Genomic DNA, 17,748 nt, shown 5'->3' with positions numbered 1-17,748 from the left:
TTATGAGACATCTACGTCACATATGTACTTTAATGAAAAAAAAAACAAGATTGAAAGTGTATTCATCCCCTTAATAAATGATTTACACCATTTCCTTCTGAGATAAAAAATAACCCCTAAGAAACCCACAGAAACAACAATGTAATTAGTGTGTTTCTTAATTACTGTCTATTATCAAATTAGGTTTGTTCGCGCTATAATAAAGTGACAAAAGCGAACTCGGATTTCGGCTTAAACAAACCGAATTGTTTAAATATAGAAAAAGTGTAACATGCGCGTACGGTTATCTCCCTCTCTCGTGAGGCCATTTTTACGTCGTATTCGCTCGATTTTAATAGTTTGTACGTACGTATGAGCGCGATGAACAGCTTTTTTCCTGTGTGAACGACGTTTTTCGGGTATAAAAGGTGCCGGTGCGTCCATTAATTTTTTAATTTCCTCTCGTTTTCGTTAAAATACACTTTTCTTCTGTTGTCTAAGCAGTTTTGGACCCCATTAAATTTTAATTAAAGCAAAGGTAAGTGGACGAGATTATTTACGTCATTTTGTGGTTATGTGTACAGGCTTGGAATGGATGTTAATTTTTGTTTTAATAGAATAGTCTGGTCTGATTGTGTGTTTTGCCTTGTTACATCTATTAAAGTTTAACAATTCTTTGAACGTGTTGCTTATGAAACTATATACAGAAATATTATGTAAAATCATAGGACAATCATACCTCAAATATTCTGTAGAGAACTTTAGATTTTAATTGTAGAGAATTTTTGTAATTTAATTGATCTGTTCCAGGCAGTTAAGTTTTTTTTCAGTTTTTAGGCAATAAAAGTAATTTTTGTGTCTCTTTCAGACATTTTTCTGGATACTTGAAGTCAATTTTTTAAAATTTTCCCTACAGTTCCTTCTGGGAAAATGACCGAATTTGGGTTGGGATAAGTAATTTTTTAAATTAATTTTTAATTTCCCGAAAAATATAAGAAATTATGTAAAATACTCCCAATACACAAGAAAATAACTGTTATGTAAGGATAAAATAATCTTATGGATTTATAAAAGTTATAAAATAGAAAAATTGCTTGAGATCTGAAAAGAATTAAAAAACAGACTCTCCAAAGTAAAAAGTTTTTTAAAGAATCTAAAAATTTGGCTTTAAATGCCTGGAATAAAATTTGAAAAATATCCCAAAAGTCTGGAAAGAAGGAATAAATTAATATTTTAACTGGGGACCCCATTAAATTTTAATTAAAGCAAAGGTAAGTGCACGAGATTATTTACGTCATTTTGTGGTTATATGTGCAGGTTTGGAATGGATGTTAATTTTTGTTTTAATAGAATAGTCTGGTCTGATTGTGTGTTTTGCCTTGTTACATCTATTAAAGTTTAACAATTCTTTGAACGTGTTGCTTATGAAACTATATACAGAAATATTATGTAAAATCATAGGATAATCATACCTCAAATGTTCTGTAGAGAACTTTTAGATTTTAATTGTAGAGATTTTTTGTAATTTAATTGATCTGTTCCAGGCAGTTAAGTTTTTTTTCAGTTTTTAGGCAATAAAAGTAATTTTTGTGTCTCTTTCAGGCATTTTTCTGGATACTTGAAGTCAATTTTTTAAAATTTTCCCTACAGTTCCTTCTGGGAAAATGACCGGATTTGGGTTGGGATGAGTAATTTTTTAAATTAATTTTTAATTTCCCGAAAAATATAAGAAATTATGTAAAATACTCCCAATACACAAGAAAATAACTGTTATGTAAGGATAAAATAATCTTATGGATTTATAAAAGTTATAAAATAGAAAAATTGCTTGAGATCTGAAAAGAATTAAAAAACAGACTGTCCAAAGTAAAAAGTTTTTTAAAGAATCGAAAAATTTGGCTTTAAATGCCTGGAATAAAATTTGAAAAGTATCCCAAAAGTCTGGAAAGAAGGAATAAATTAATATTTTAACTGGCTTGAAGAAATGACTTCAAATCCAAGAAAAACAATTAATAGGTCTTCAAATTCCTGGAAAATATTATAATAAATTATTATTTAAATAATAATTAAAATATATTTTAACCAAAACAGCTTTAACAAAAAATAAAATGAAAAAACTTCATCAAAAAATATTATTTAAAAAATAAAAAAACAATTGGGTCTTCTCGACTTTGAGAAGGTATCTCTGATTTTTCAAAAAATGCAACTGCCTGGAATGGAAAAAAAATTACTTTAAACTGTCTGGATAACAAAAACTTTACTGCTTTATAATATAGTTGCCTAAAAAATATTGAAACTCAGAATATACATAAATAATTTAAAAAAAAGTCACTATAAAGAAAGTATATACAGAAATATTATGTGAAATCATAGGACAATCCTGAGATATCCCAAAGAACATTCTTCAAATGTTCTATAGCGAATTTTCAGGTTTTAATTACTATATAGAAAAATATAATTGTTTTGGTTCTAGTGGATTTTAGGTCCTAGTATTGTCGATTTTTAACATTTTTGATTATGAAGTAGTAAAATAACCTTCTCTGGACTATTTTAAGCAAAAAGAATTGGAGGATGACAATTTTTTTCTGTAAGAAAATAATTTGAAAAAACAATGATTACAATTAATCTGTTCCAAGCAGTTAATTTTTTTTTCAGTTTTTAGGCAATGAAATTAATTTTTGTGTCTCTTTCAGGCATTTTTCTGGATACTAGCAGTCATTTTTTTAAAATTTTCCCTACAGTTCCTTATGGGAAAATGAATGCATTTGGGTTGGGTTGGATAGATTTTTAAATTAATTTTTAATTTCTTGAAAAATATAAGAATTTATGTAAAATACTCCCAATGCACAAGAAAATAAATTTTATGTATGAATAAAATAATCCCATGGATTTATAAAACTTGCTCATCATAATTTTTGAAATAAAATGAAAAAATTACTTGAGATCTGGAAAGAATAAAAAACTGACTTCGAAGTAAATTTAAGAATCTAAAAATTTGGCTTTAAATGCCTGGAATAAAATTGAAAAAGGTATCCCAAAAGTCTGGAAAGAAGGAATAAATTAATATTTTAACTGGCTTAAAGAAATGACTTCAAATATAAGAAAATTAATTATAAGGTCTTCAAATTCCTGGAAAATATTATAAAAAATTATTATTTAAATAATAATTAAAATATATTTTAACCAAAACAGCTTTAACAATAAATAAAATAAAAAAACTTCTAAATCAAAAAATATTATTATATAAAATAAAAAAATAATTGGGTTTGATTTTTGAATATTTTGAAATTTTAGTAAAAAGAATACTTATTTAAAAGAAAATGACGTCACATAAAACGCCTGAAAACAATATTTATGTTTTTTAAAAATGTGTTAAAATATGAATCTACTCTAGTTTAATTGATGATTGAAACTCGTTCTTATTAATAATTACGAGAGCATTGATTGCTTGACAAAACTTTTATAGAATATTCTTAAAGACCTTTACTGCTAAAAAAAACCTTTTTTAAGGAATATTCCCTTGAATATTTTGATTTTTATTTCATAATAATTTGTCCATAAGTTTATTACATAAAACGAATTTAAGTATACGCCAATATTACTGGGAAAGCTTTGACTGCTTAACATAATTTTTAAAGTATATTTCCTTTAATATTCTGTGCAGTTTGAGTAAAGTCCAATATTCTACTAAATTTTGCTTGAAAAGCTATGACTACTTAATAATATTTTTAAAGAATATTCCCTTGAAAATTATGTTTCTTGTGTCATAAGAATACTTCCATAAGTTTATTAGATATAAGGGCTTAAGTGCGTGGTGTGTGTGATAATCCTTGTTAGACAATTCCAATAATATTAAAAATTTATAATGAATATTCTCTTAAGTATTAAAATATTTTTTATTGTCAAACTTAAAGCCCAACGTAAATAATAAGAAAGAAAACACGTCTAAAAATAGCATTTCTTGAACTGTCTAGAATAGTGCTTTAAAAAATTAAAAGTTTCTCATAATCAATTAAATAAAAAAAAAAATAAAAAAAAGGTTTTATTGCCTGGAAAAAGATAAAAGCTACTTGGAGACAACAAAAAACTTGTTTTATTGTCTAGAAGCTAAAAATGGTTCAAATTCAAAAAAAAACATTAAAGAAAAAAACGCAACTGCCTAGAAGAGACAAAAAATTACTTTAAACTGTCTGGATAATAAGAACTTTACTGCTTTATAATATAGTTGCCTAAAAAATATTAAATAGAGATCAGAAAATACTTCAATAGTTTAAAAAAAAAGTCTTTTAACTGTACGCAAGAATTAAAAAATTACATCTGTTGCCTAGGCATACTCAAATTTGTTCATTTTCATAAAAGGAATTGTGGGAATGATAAAAAAAAGAACGGTGACTTCAAGAATCCAGAAAAATGTAGAATAACTTAAAATGCCTGGAAGAAATACAAAAATGACACTAATTGAATTAAAACTGACAAAAAACTAACTAATAATTAACTGTTTATTATTTAATTTAGAATGTCTCTAATAACTACTACATTTTTAATTAACACAGTTCTTGTAGTTAAGATTGATTTAATATTTCTATAGTTAATTTTTAAAATCGGTAACTTACTTAAATTCATCATTTTTTCTCAAGAAAGGGCATTTCAATATTTTCCAATAATTTTCTTTAACTATACATTAAATTACCTTTAGTTTTTTTTTAGTTAATTTCTCATGATTTTTTAAAATGTTTAAAAATCTAATTTTTACAAAAATTTATTAGATCTATCACCGTATAAAAAAAATCAAAATAGTCATTATTAGAAAAATCCGTTTTATTTTTAACTTTTATTTTCAATTTCTGCACCAATTTTAATGTATTTGATATAAAATTCTTTAAATATAATGTTTAAGGTCTAAAACTTCTCATATATAAATTTTCAAGATGACCTGCTCTATATAGATCAGGAAGTGTAACCTTACATCATTATGTTGATTTCCTGTAGTTTCAACTCAATTTTTAGAAATACTATTTAAGAAAAATTAGTGAAACTAACTTAATTTGATTTACAATAAAATTCTTCCTTTAAATTAAATAATTTTTATGGTCTAAAACTCCTTATGCGAGACTTTTCATGGTATCTTGCTTTATACCAGGGAGTGAACCTTACGTTAGTGTTTTTCAACTGACACTCTGTAATATAAATTTAATTAAAAAAAAACTATTTAAAATAAATTAGTAAAATCAACTGTATTAAACTCGGAATGAAATTCCTTAAATAGTGTTAAAATCTAAAAGTTCTAATGCTATACTTTTTACGGTGTCTTTAGACTAGAGATCTGCCTAATTCAAATTTAAATACAAAATAATTTTTCACATACATAAACTAAATAAATCGATAAGACATTTATACAATATTCCAGGAATGTCTTTCTATAAAGTACCCTTTAGGAATTGAAAAAAAAATTACTTAAATGCGTAATTATTCAAAAAATCCGCGCTAGATCATCATTTATAAATCATAAAAAAATAACAAAACACTCCTAAATAATAATTTATACATAAAGCATATAATAATTTATACGTAAACTTATCTATTATATAATTTAAATTGTCTCAAAATTGTAAATAACCGTGCGATAATAAATTATATTAAGTGGAAAAAATTGATTTTAACAGGGTTCATTCACTCTGTATGTAATATGTACATATAATAACATGAGGTATACATAAAACTTTATTTATGTTCTGATAATTTTTCACAATTACAATTTACAGCATTTACAACCATGAAGTTTCCAAGTTCCCAGCACGCACCCACCAAACTAAAATCCACCGCTGCCGTACAGTCCATCATAAAACACTTCACCGAACAAGTTGACCAGGAAGAAGCGTTCTACGTGTGCAACCTCAACGACATCATCGAGAGGCACGACCTGTGGAAGTACTACTTACCCAATGTGGTACCTTACTACGGTAAGTCTAGGAATAAACACTGATGGACAGTAGTAAGGGAAAGACTCCAAGTTGGTGTCACTGCAACATCGTCTATTTGATAAGATTATTTAACGAATTGTTTTGATTGATATGAACATGGTTCTTAGCCAAGATCTATAGATAGTCCTGAAATTTGAATACCCTTATCATAACATTATGACAGGGATGTTTTATCTATAATCAACAACTATATTGGCTGGAATGTTTGGAATTAGGTTCATTTCTTCTCAGTGTTTCTCATGGATATTCAAGAAATGAATGTAAGTTTTATCCATGTAAATTATTTATTTTTTCCCTATATTCAGATGTACCCTAAATTGGTTATTAGAAATGTAAGACCGAATAAACATGGTAAGTTGAACAAAAAAGAAATATAGTATACATGCAGAATAAAAAAATTACTTTATTTATAATACAAGTTGAAAAATTGATAAAAAACTGCTTGATTTATTCTCATTTTTTTAATAGTAAAGACATCTGGAATTTTTGGACAAAGGGCTTTACATACTCACTTAAGTTATGCATGGTTTTAATTAATTTTGGAAGTGTTATATGTTGCACATTTATCATAAATTTATTTTGTCTATTTTACAATAAAACTTGTTTTGTTTTATTTATGTTTATTGAATTATAAGCAAATTTTTAAATAAAAATGAATTCCTGCAAGAAGGAAAATTTCATTACAAATTTGGGGACAGATCCGATTTTTTTACACAAGTTCGAAGATGTTAAGCAAAAATTACCAAATTTGAAAAAAAAACCGATATTAATAAATTAATTAATAAATTATGGAAGATAGACAATTTTTTTAAATAATAGGTGCAAGAAAATACTAGTAAAAAAAACTAAATTTTGAAAAATCTTAAGTATTTTATAAAATTAAAAAAAGGCATTTCTTTTGGCAAAAATAAAATATTATAAACGAAAAACTATTTTTTGGGTAAAGGTCTAATTTTTCAATTTTTTAAAATCGCTACAAATTGAGAAAATAGAGGATATTTAACAAAAAAGAAGTAAACGTTTTATAAGGAAATGTTTGAAATAAGAGCTGTGTAAAAAGAGAGTATATTTATGTAAAATTAAAGGAAACTAATCTATAATAGTAGTCTAGAAACTTTCAAAAAACTGTAAACTTTGCATGTCATTAACAATTTTGTAATAAAATTAAATAATAATAATAATAATATATTTTTTATTTAGTATAAAAAATATAATAAATACATTTAAACAAAATTATATGAAAATGTAAAATTTTCATACATCTAGTACAAATTAATCTATGTGAGCAGGAGTTATCAAAAATCTATTCTGCGTTTCTTATTCCAAAATTGAATAATTTTTTTTTAATAACTAATTGAATAATAAACAAATTTTTAAATAAAAAACAAAATTCTATAACTAAATGCTCGTCGTGTCCATTTAAGTTATGCATAGTTTTATTCAAATTTGTGCCTATTTCTTATTTAATTAAAAAACCAATCTTGTCTACAGATCCATTTAAACCAACCGTTCCATTTAAGTTATATACATTTTTAATTTACTTTTTAGGTGTTATTGTAACCTAAACCTAAACAAAACAATTTTATAATCCTCAAATTGCAAAAAAAATTTAATTTTAATTTAATTAAATAGCATTAAATTCCTAAACACACAGTTCTTCATATACACTTATTCATAACATTTAATAATTGAAGTGTGTTATGTAATATTTAAAGAAAGCGAAGATTTTTTTATTAACCAATATGTTTTTTTTTTTTAATGACTATTAGGAGAATAATAAAAGGAACTAAGTCGTTATGGACATACGGATATATAAAACCCTACATTTTACAATCTAATAATTAAGGAAATGACGTCTGAATGACTGGTACGCGTTGCCACAGTACTTCTAACAACTAAGAAAATAAAATAATACTCTTTAAAAGTTGATTTAACAAAGATTATAATTAAATTATTATTTGAACCTATAAATTTAATCAACAAGCTTAATAAAGAAAATAAAATGTTAAACTAACCTCCTTTTAAAATTAAAAATCAATATTTGTCAAATATTTGAATCAATATACGAAAATCGTTTGCTTAAAGATAAAGCATTATTACTCTGATGAAGTAAAAATTAATTTAAACCACTTATTGTTTAAAATAAATATTTTTAATATGTTAATTTTTTATTGAAAATATACTAAAAATGTCTTTAAGAGAACCGATATTAGTTTAATTATATTAACAAGTTATAATAAAATTTTGGTAAAAAGAAGTTTGTTAAGAAAGCTTGTTAAATAGTAAAGACATTATTTGAACAATGCGTGGAAGTTTTTTTTTTGCTTTTTAATTATTATGTAATTTTGAAATTTATTATTTATTTATAAATGTATAAATAAAATATAAAATTTTATTACCAAGCGTTGGTTTTACTGTATTTAAAAAGACTTACTGTATCAAAATTATTAAAAGATAATTAAACAAAAATTTTGAAATTTTGGTTTTGTCTAATGCTGTTGGTACATTTTCTTCTAATTTAGTCTATATAAACTTGTGTATTGCCGCAAAAATCTTTCAAATCAATTTTATAATTCGTCTCATAAAAATGGGACCACTAGTGCCGGAAATTGGCTTAGTAAATAATAGACCTTACGCCTTATAATTTATTGAAATAAAATTTTAAATGTCTTAATTTTAACTAAGTCTAAGTTAAATTTAACTAGTCTAATAAAAACTTAATTTTAAAGTTGGGCTCAAATATAGGTACTCTCAAAAGTTTTATATGTCAAATTGGCCATTTTCAAAACGACAAACCTAAAAATGTTGATTCAAACGTAATGAATGGGAACGTGTGTGTCTTGTAGTTGTGGTCAATAATGATCACGTCAATAATGTAGACATAGACAAGCTCAGTGTCTATCACTAGATTTTAATTATAATAAAATAAAGCAGATGTAGCTGTCCTTCTTTATTATAAATTTTTGGAAGTATGATTAGTCAAAGAAAACCGTTTTTGTCCCTAGAAATATTCGGTGGAATGGTAAGCATCAACCATGATAGTGTCCCTCAAAATTAGTTTATTTGGTAAGAATTCCTTAAAGAGTTCTGAAAGATTCGACCCTGGAAGATTTTTATCCAGAATCTTAGAACTGACCTATGGCTATTAGATCCAGCCCTGGCTTGTAATCTAATCAATATTTCCCTTTAATTATCCAGCTTCTACTAGTCAGTTTATTTGCATCATACTTTCCCTTTTTATTAATTTTTGTCTCCATTGAATACATCTTTCTATACTCCTTCTCCATCTTGTCTATTACCATAAATATTGAAAAAGTCCTAATACAGATTTCATTTTACAGCTGTGAAATGCCACGACGACAAACACGTCCTGGAAGTGATGACCAACAAAGGAATCAACTTCGACTGTGCATCCAGAGGTGAAATCAACAAAGTTCTATCGGTAGGATGCAGCACCGATCGCATCATTTTCGCCAATCCCGCAAAACCGATCGGCCATATCCGATTTGCAGCAGAAGTTGGTGTTAACACCATGACTTTCGATAACGAAAGTGAATTGGTGAAGATCCAGAAGGTGTATCCTTCTGCCAGGTAAATGCTGCTCTTTTAACCTCTAAGGTTCTGTGTGGATTAACCAGTTTTTGCCTTGTAGTTTGGTGATTCGGATCAGATGTGATGCCACAGATGCGGTGTGTCCTTTAGGGATGAAATTCGGGTGTGATCCTGTCAAAGAAGCACCGAGGCTTCTCCGTCTGGCTGAGTCGCTCAATTTGAACGTCATCGGGGTCAGTTTTCATGTCGGATCTGGATGTAGGGAGCCAGAAGTCTTTTGGAGAGCCATCAGTGAGGCGCGTAACATATTTAACTACGCCAGTACCCTTGGGTATAAGTTTACCTTGTTGGATATTGGTGGGGGATATCCTGGTGGACATGGAACGTCCATTAAGAAGGTAAGGACTAAAACTTTCTCTGAATTAAAAGAGTACTGAATTCTTCTTATAGATTGCCGGCATAGTAAATAATGCCCTGGACAAATACTTCAATGATTTGCCTGACGTAAAATTCATCGCTGAACCCGGAAGATATTTCGTCACTTCCGCCTACACGCTCACCTGCAACATCTACTCCATCAGAAACGTTTTTGACGAGAATAATAACGAAATCACTCATAAGATGTACTACGTCAACGATGGGGTTTATGGTAGTTTCAATTGCATATTATATGACCATCGTACGGTCGATCCGATACCTTTAAGCAAAAATCCAGACCTGGAAAATACCAAACACGTATCGAGTAGCATCTGGGGTCCGTCTTGCGATGGTCTGGATCAACTGGTGGAGGACATGGAGCTGCCCGATCTAGAGGTGGGAGACTGGATAGTTTTTGAGGATATGGGGGCTTATACGTTATGTGCAGCTAGTCCATTCAATGGTTTCCCGATCCCGAAGGTTCATTACTGCATTACGCAGAATGAATGGTGAGTGTGTACTTTAGCCTGGTCTGGTGATATATTTGTCTTATGATAAGAGACATCATTGAAATTGATGGTTTTTATGAGCGGATCAAAGGTTAGGGTTATGTATATTGTGACTGCGATAATCAATCATTAGACAGAGACGAAAAAAATTAGGTTCCACGTTTTTGATAATTATGTGATAAAAATTATCTTTTTGTAAAATACAAACAGAGATTAATTGAAAATCGTTTCTTTGTTTTAATTTCTTTGGTTGGAGTATGCAAGTTTTTATCATCGCTTGTAACAGTTTTTTTGAGTTTTTTTAATTTCGGATATGGACAAAAGCTATGAATTATAGTTATAAAATATGTTTTTTTAATTTTCGGTTTGACTGAATTTTTTTATGCTAATCTCCGCACATTAAAATTCACTTTTCAGTGACATATCACAAGTTGACATTCAATTGACAAGTGATAGTTAAAAGTGATTTTAATATAAATTATCTAAATGGCTATAGACATCCCTTTAGCAATTATTAATTCGTTTATTTAGAAAAAGTACTGTCAAAATCTGCCAATAGAAGCCTTACTCGGAATTGGTGCTTCTAAATTCGCAAGCTTATTAATTACGCTTTAAAAATAAAAGTAACAATTATAGCTCTTTTTTTTTGGACAATAATTTTATATTTTTAAAGTGTTATACGAGAGTACAACTAAATGTATTTTTATGTATATTATATAAAATGTTTCAGTTCCTAAAATATACAAAGAAATAAAAAAACGTTATTTGCAAAAAATTTACATACAATTAAAAACACTTAATGATTATTGACAACAGTGAAAAATGGTAATTAAATACACGCATGTCCACAATATAGAGTATGTTGTAGGTATTTTTAATTCAACAAGAAGTAAAAAAAAATTTTTTTTAATGTAAATAATAATGCACCATTTCCAAAATTAAAAAAAAATTAAAATAGAAAAGAATTAGAGCATCTTCTAGTTTCTGTATTACCCGGTATAAAATACGTGGACAATTTTTTATTGTTTTGAATTTCTCTACAAATGTTCATAAAAAACACGAATTTTTCCATTGTATTTTTTGGTGCTCCTGATATGGAACTTTTTTTAAATTTTATACTTCTAATATGTTAGATGATAAATTTAAAGTGAATTCTGCATTTTTCCGGAATTTTTCATTTTTAAAATGAATATTTTTACTAATCATAACTTACTACCCATTATTTTTTATTCCTATATACGAAAAAAAAACACAAGATGCTACCTCAGCAGTATTATTTTATTGATTGCCAATACTTCGCAAATAAGGTGGAATGCAACGTGTGTTATATATATTTTTAATAATTTATGTTCTGATTTATGTATGTAGCACATGTTGCTAAATAAATATTTATTATTATTATAATACTAAAATTCCTTACAAATGACTGACTCTATAAAAATAATCTCGTTTTTCCTCTACAAATCCGAATGTCCATAACTTTTAGTAATATTTTACCATAAATATAATAACTTGAATATAGCATCCAAAGAGATACGTTGTATATTTACAATGCTTATTTTTACAAAATCTCAATGTGATCGTCAAGGGGAGTGTGTAGACTCACTCGATTTTGTGGGAGAAAATTTCCATAAAAGGTCCAGTGTTTCCAGTCTAATTCTTTGGACAAGAATGCATTTTTGTGAAAAAACCCTAAACAGTTTCTCCTAATTTTTGTTCAAAATTACTAGAACTATCGAAAATTTTCTTTTAGCATTGAAATCCCAATTAAAAATAGAAGAAACCATATAGAATAATATTTATTCGTTAACCTCAAAATAAAAAAGCTATGAAGGTTTTTAAAATTGGAAAATAAATTTTCGGTGAAAAATTTGAATTTTTTTTTTTTTTTTTTGAGAAAATCGTTTTATTTTTTATAAATTAATTAATCGCCCAAAAAGCTTTAAAAAAGTTTTATTAAACTTTTTTTTTAAATTTAACTAAGAAAGATTATACCCAATTTTTCCAAAAAAGTCTGTAAAAAAAATTTCAATGAGGTACCCATCGGAAAATGACATAATTTCGGTTCAACATAATTTTAGTTTTTATTTTTTCTAGAAAACTACTAAATGAGGAAAAAAATGCCTTGAATAAAAGTTGTTTGGAATGTCAATGCGCAGCAGATGCAACAGAAAAATAATTTTTAAGTCTGATAGTTTTTCAAAAAATTGGGAAAAACCTCTTAGAAGTGTTTCCTCATTTTCTTGAAAACTATTACAAATATAGAAAATTTTCATAGAGCCTTGCATTTCCAATCAAAAATAGAACAATTAATAAAGAATAACGTTTAGTCGTAAACTTCAAAATAAAGAAGTTATGGAGGATTTTTGAAAAATTAAAAATGTTTTCAGATGAAAAATTTGAGAAAATTTTTTTTTTTTTAATTTTAATTATTTTTTCTATCAATTATTTAGTCGCTCGAAAAGCTTTAAAAAAGTCTTATAAAAGATTTTTAAAAAACGTATCAGAAAAAAGTTATACCCAAGTTTCCCAAAAAAGTCTAAAGAATCCATGGGAAAATGTTCATAAATCTGGTTTTTATATTTTTTCTGGAAAACTATTAGATGGAGAAAAAAATTGTTAAAACAAAAGTTATGTAGAATGTCATTGCGCATCAGATGCAATAAAAAAATAATTTATAGGTCTAACAGTTTTTCAGAAAATTAAAAAAAAACCTTATGGGAGTTTTGCCTTATTTTCCTGAAAACTATCGGGAATATAGAAGTTTTTCTTTTAGCATTGTATTTATAATTAAACATGGAACAAATAATAAAGAATAACATTTAGCCATAAACTCCAAAATAAAGAAATTATGAAGGATTTTTTAAAAATTGCAAAAGTTTTGAGATAAAAAATTTGAAAAAAAAAATTTTTTGACAATTTTTTTTTCCATATATTGATTAACTGCTCAAAATGCTTCAAAAAAGTCATATAAAAGATTTTTGGAAAATGTATCAGTAAACAGTTATACCCAATTTTCCGATAAAAGTCTTCCTCAAAAAATCCAGAGGGGTACCATAGGAAAATGTTCATAATTTTGGTTTTTATTTGTTTTCTGGGAAAATATTAGATAAAGAAAAAAATTGTTAACATAAAATTTGTGTAGAATGTCAATGTGCTTTAGGTGCAATAGAAAAATAATTTTTAGGTCTAACAGTTTTCCAGAAAATTAGAAAAAAACCTTATAGGAGTTTTTCCTTATTTTCCTAAAAACTATTGGGAATATAGAAGTTTTTCTTTTAGCATTGTATTTATAATTAAACATGGAACAAATAATAAAGAATAACGTTTAGTCGTAAACTCCAAAATAAAGAAGTTATGGACGGTTTTTGAAAAACTGCAAAAATTTTTAGGTGAAAAAATTTGAAAAAAAAAATTTGACAAATTTAATTTTTATTTCCATGAATTGATTAACTGCTCAAAATGCTTAAAAAAAGTCATATAAAAAATTTTTGGAAAATGTATCAGTAAACAGTTATACCCAATTTTCCGATAAATATAAGTCTCTCAAAAAATCCAAAGGGGTACCATAGGAAAATGTTCAGAATCTTGGTTTTTATTTTTTTTTTCTGGGAAAATATTATATAAGGAAAAAAATTGTTAATATAAAAGTTATGTAGAATCTCAGTGCGCTTCAGGTGCAATAGAAAAATAATAAATAAATTTTTAGGTCTAACAGTTTTTCAGAAAATTAGGAAAAACCTTATAGGAGTTTTTCCTTATTTTCCTGAAAACTATTGGGAATATAGAAGTTTTTCTTTTAGCATTGTATTTATAATCAAACATGGAACAAATAATAAAGAATAACATTTAGTCGTAAACTCCAAAATAAAGAAGTTATGGAGGATTTTTGAAAAATTGCAATAGTTTTTAGATAAAAAATTTGAAAAAAAAAAATTTTTGACAAATTTTTTTTCCATATATTGATTAACTGCTCAAAATGCTTCAAAAAAGTCATATAAAAGATTTTTGGAAAATGTGCCGGAAAAAAGTTATACCCAATTTTCCGATAGAAGTCTTCCTCATAAAATCCAGAAGGATGACATAAGAAAATGTTCATAACTTTGGTTTTTATTTTTTTTCTAGGAAACTATTAGATGGAAAAAAAAATTGGTAAAACAAAACTTGTGTAGAGTGCCAATGCGCATCAGATGCAATAGAAAAATTAGTTTCAAATCTAACAGTTTTCCAAAAAATTGTGAAAAACCTCGTAGGAGTTTTTTTCTAATTTTCTCGAAAACTATTAGGAATATGGAAAAATTTCTTTTAGCATTATAATTATATTAAAAAATAAAACAAATCATAAAGAACAACGTTTAGCTATAAATCGAAAAGTAAAAGAGATACGTATAGAAAAAAATTCGAAATGCACAACAAACACCTGTTACAATGAGCTACAGTCTTCATCAAAGCCATAACTTTGATAAAGTTGACGTTAAATAAACATATTTTATTACCTTGCAGGCTAAAGGTCAAAGACACCCTCTCCCTACCAAAAGCAAAACTGATAATCATCGACGAAAAAGCGACAGGACCGGACTTGGACGCAGAAGAGGCAGCATTTGAATCCGCTTACGACAAATGCTGTCCGATCGAAAACAGTGGAAAGATCATCGAGACGCTTCATCAGCTGGTCGATGTGGCCGTTTAAAGGTGTGAGCCCGTGAAGCTGGATGCTTCATGAAGCTCTTTTGTCCTTGTCCTATTTTCAAATTTTTGGTTTAAAAACAAACAAAAAAAATCACTTCTACGACGTTTATTGTTGACAATTAAACCGCCTTATTTATTATTGATATCTATTGGGGTTATCGTTTGACAAACAAAAAGATTCGGGGAAACGCTTGTAATTCTAGTTTTAATGTTTTTTTCGTAAATATTGTGATCTTAAGACCGACTAACGTGAAGGTCGTTACGGGTTTTACAAAAAAAAATGCGCTTAGACGATTATTATGGAAATTATAAATTTTATAATATGTTTATTGAAATAAATATATTTTTCAAAACGACAATTTGATTTTTTTTTAATTCTTCCTGGAACACTCCTGCAGCAGCTGAAGGAGTACATAGATGTGTTGTAGTCAATAGTTTTATTATTGCTAATACATAATTATGTTTACACTGTTCAACTATAAAATAAAAACACAATTATTTAAAGTAAATCTAAAATTCCATCAGTGGGTTTCTTGTAGAAACCCACCCATTTTATGGATTATATTTTTAACACATTGCCAGTGGTGTTTTATTCGAGTGGTTCTTGTGAATCTTTTGGTGTTTTGTCCATTTGCGGCAATATGAGTGTCAAACATGTGATGTGAGAACCACCCAAGGTCGGATGGTTATAAAAGCAAATATTGTGCAGACTGTATAAATTTGACAGCTTCAAAATGAAAGGTTATTAAAAAAGAGTCGAAGGCTGAATTACTTTTGTGATAACTGACAATAATGATCAGCTTTCGTTAGAAAGTCAATTAGATGATCTACTAGACTATAAATGTTTTAGTAGAGGACCAATAATTTTCAGGAATATCTCAGAAATTGCAGACCTATATAAACTTGGATAAACCTTCAAGAGAAAATGACAAAACTAAACAAAGAAAAGCCAGTGATTGGGGAGCAATATGAGCCGTAAGGTCTATTATTGACTATGCTTCAATTTCCAAAAATTAAACAACCTTGGAAGCAAATACAATTATTATATATAATAATTTAGCGGTACCCCATTTACAATACTGTTCAACTTTATTATTCAGTATACCCAACGCTCGAGTAGTAACCCCAAACCATTCATATTACCTTAAATCTGCTGACTTTATATTTATATTAGCACTTAAGCAACTGTTTGTAGCATTTAATATAGTGACAAAGCTGTTGCTGTTCATAAAATTTCTTCACCCTAATTTTAGTGCATCTTAAATAAAATTTTCTTTTTTAAAATTTTGTGATAACCGTGTTAAATGTCTTGCAATTATTCTCTGTAAAACAAAAAATAATGCTTTGTTAAATGTTACCTACCTACATTTGTGATAGGGTTAATTGCTTTAATGTCCATGACTATTATAGCAAAAACCGTAATGAATTCATCCTAGTCAATCGATGCAATACTACACAGATGTTAAACAGTATTCTGAATAAAGGTTTGTTAGAGTTTAATCGACTACCAAAAAATATCAAAGAATGTAAAAATTTTAATGTATTTAGAAGATTAATTAAAAATTATGTATTGTCTGAAAATGAATCCTAATTGATTTATAAAAATAATTGTTTTGTTGTATTTATCTCTTGTTTTGTCTAACACTGTGAAACTTTTATTAGTTTTAAAGGACTCTTACTGATTTTGTAGGATTACTCTTAGGTAATATTTTAGGTGGGTTTTATATGTTTATTGTTTTTTCTAATGTTGTATGTATTAAATTATAATAATTGTATTTTATAATATCTTTTATTATTCGACGTGTTCCACAGTTAAAAATACTATAAACTGAACAAGGTCTTATATAATTTAAGAATGGAAATAAAAAATAGTAATTTGCAAAATAGACAATAGCATAGTAATATTAAATCTAAAGGACAAGGTTACCATTTTGTTAGAATCAAATGGATTTAATACAATATAAAAGTAAGCAAATAAATAATAAAAGAGTAAAATATAACGTTCGTAAGAAAATAGTTTAATTCCATCCAACGCTTTTCCAGGTATAATCTACCAAGATTATACGGTCTATTCAAAATACATAAAGCCCTATTAGACCAGTCATTATTTTCATCAATACTCTGGTTTCTCAAATTTCTAAGTTCATAAATAATAGACTATTGGAATTTTTGCCAAATCCACTGTGTACATCATTAAACATTTGAAATAGTTATTTGAGTGGCTAAAACCTATGATAATTTCCAAAAATGACCGTTTAATTTCATTATATCTTACAAATTTATTTTCATCAGTCCCTCGGTAAGAAGCAATGGTCATCCAAATAGGAGATTAATGCATTAGAAAAGAAAGTACACCCAACTACTAAGGTATGGCAAAGAAAAGACTGTATCTCCACCCAGATCGGTGTATGTATTTGTTATATATTCTATAACATAAAATTACAATTTTAATAATTTTAAACAGTGATGTTTTTTGTAAAGCCATAGCCCTGACGATGGCCTACGACCGAAAGCGCTTGGCAGATACAGTATTAATGATGCGTTTTTATTACTATTAGTTCTACTTCTTTTTTCTTATACTTATATTGTTTTCTTTCTTTAGGTACATGTCTATATAGGCT

The 17,748-nt window shown here is 27.2% G+C and overlaps 1 protein-coding gene across 2 annotated transcripts; it reads left to right on the top strand.

The window, feature by feature from the left end:
* Positions 1 to 328: 328 nt before the first annotated feature.
* LOC126736388 (ornithine decarboxylase 1-like) lies at positions 329 to 15,486 on the top strand. 2 transcript variants are annotated; one of them, XM_050440716.1, is made up of 6 exons: positions 329 to 517; positions 5,742 to 5,939; positions 9,302 to 9,551; positions 9,613 to 9,910; positions 9,963 to 10,438; positions 14,942 to 15,486. In XM_050440716.1, the coding sequence occupies exons 2-6, from the start codon at positions 5,753 to 5,755 to the stop codon at positions 15,126 to 15,128; spliced, it is 1,398 nt and encodes a 465-aa protein (XP_050296673.1). In that variant the 5' UTR covers positions 329 to 517; positions 5,742 to 5,752; the 3' UTR covers positions 15,129 to 15,486. The 2 variants fall into 2 exon arrangements, with proteins under 2 accessions (XP_050296673.1, XP_050296674.1); XM_050440717.1 differs by lacking the exon at positions 329 to 517 and adding an exon at positions 1,095 to 1,250.
* The last annotated feature ends 2,262 nt before the right edge of the window (positions 15,487 to 17,748 follow it).

The sequence above is a fragment of the Anthonomus grandis genome, chromosome 5 (genome assembly GCF_022605725.1).
Source record: "Anthonomus grandis grandis chromosome 5, icAntGran1.3, whole genome shotgun sequence".
Taxonomy (NCBI): Eukaryota; Metazoa; Arthropoda; class Insecta; order Coleoptera; family Curculionidae; genus Anthonomus; species Anthonomus grandis.
Note: the sequence above shows the minus strand (reverse complement) of the source record. Positions and strands in the feature narration are given on the sequence as shown.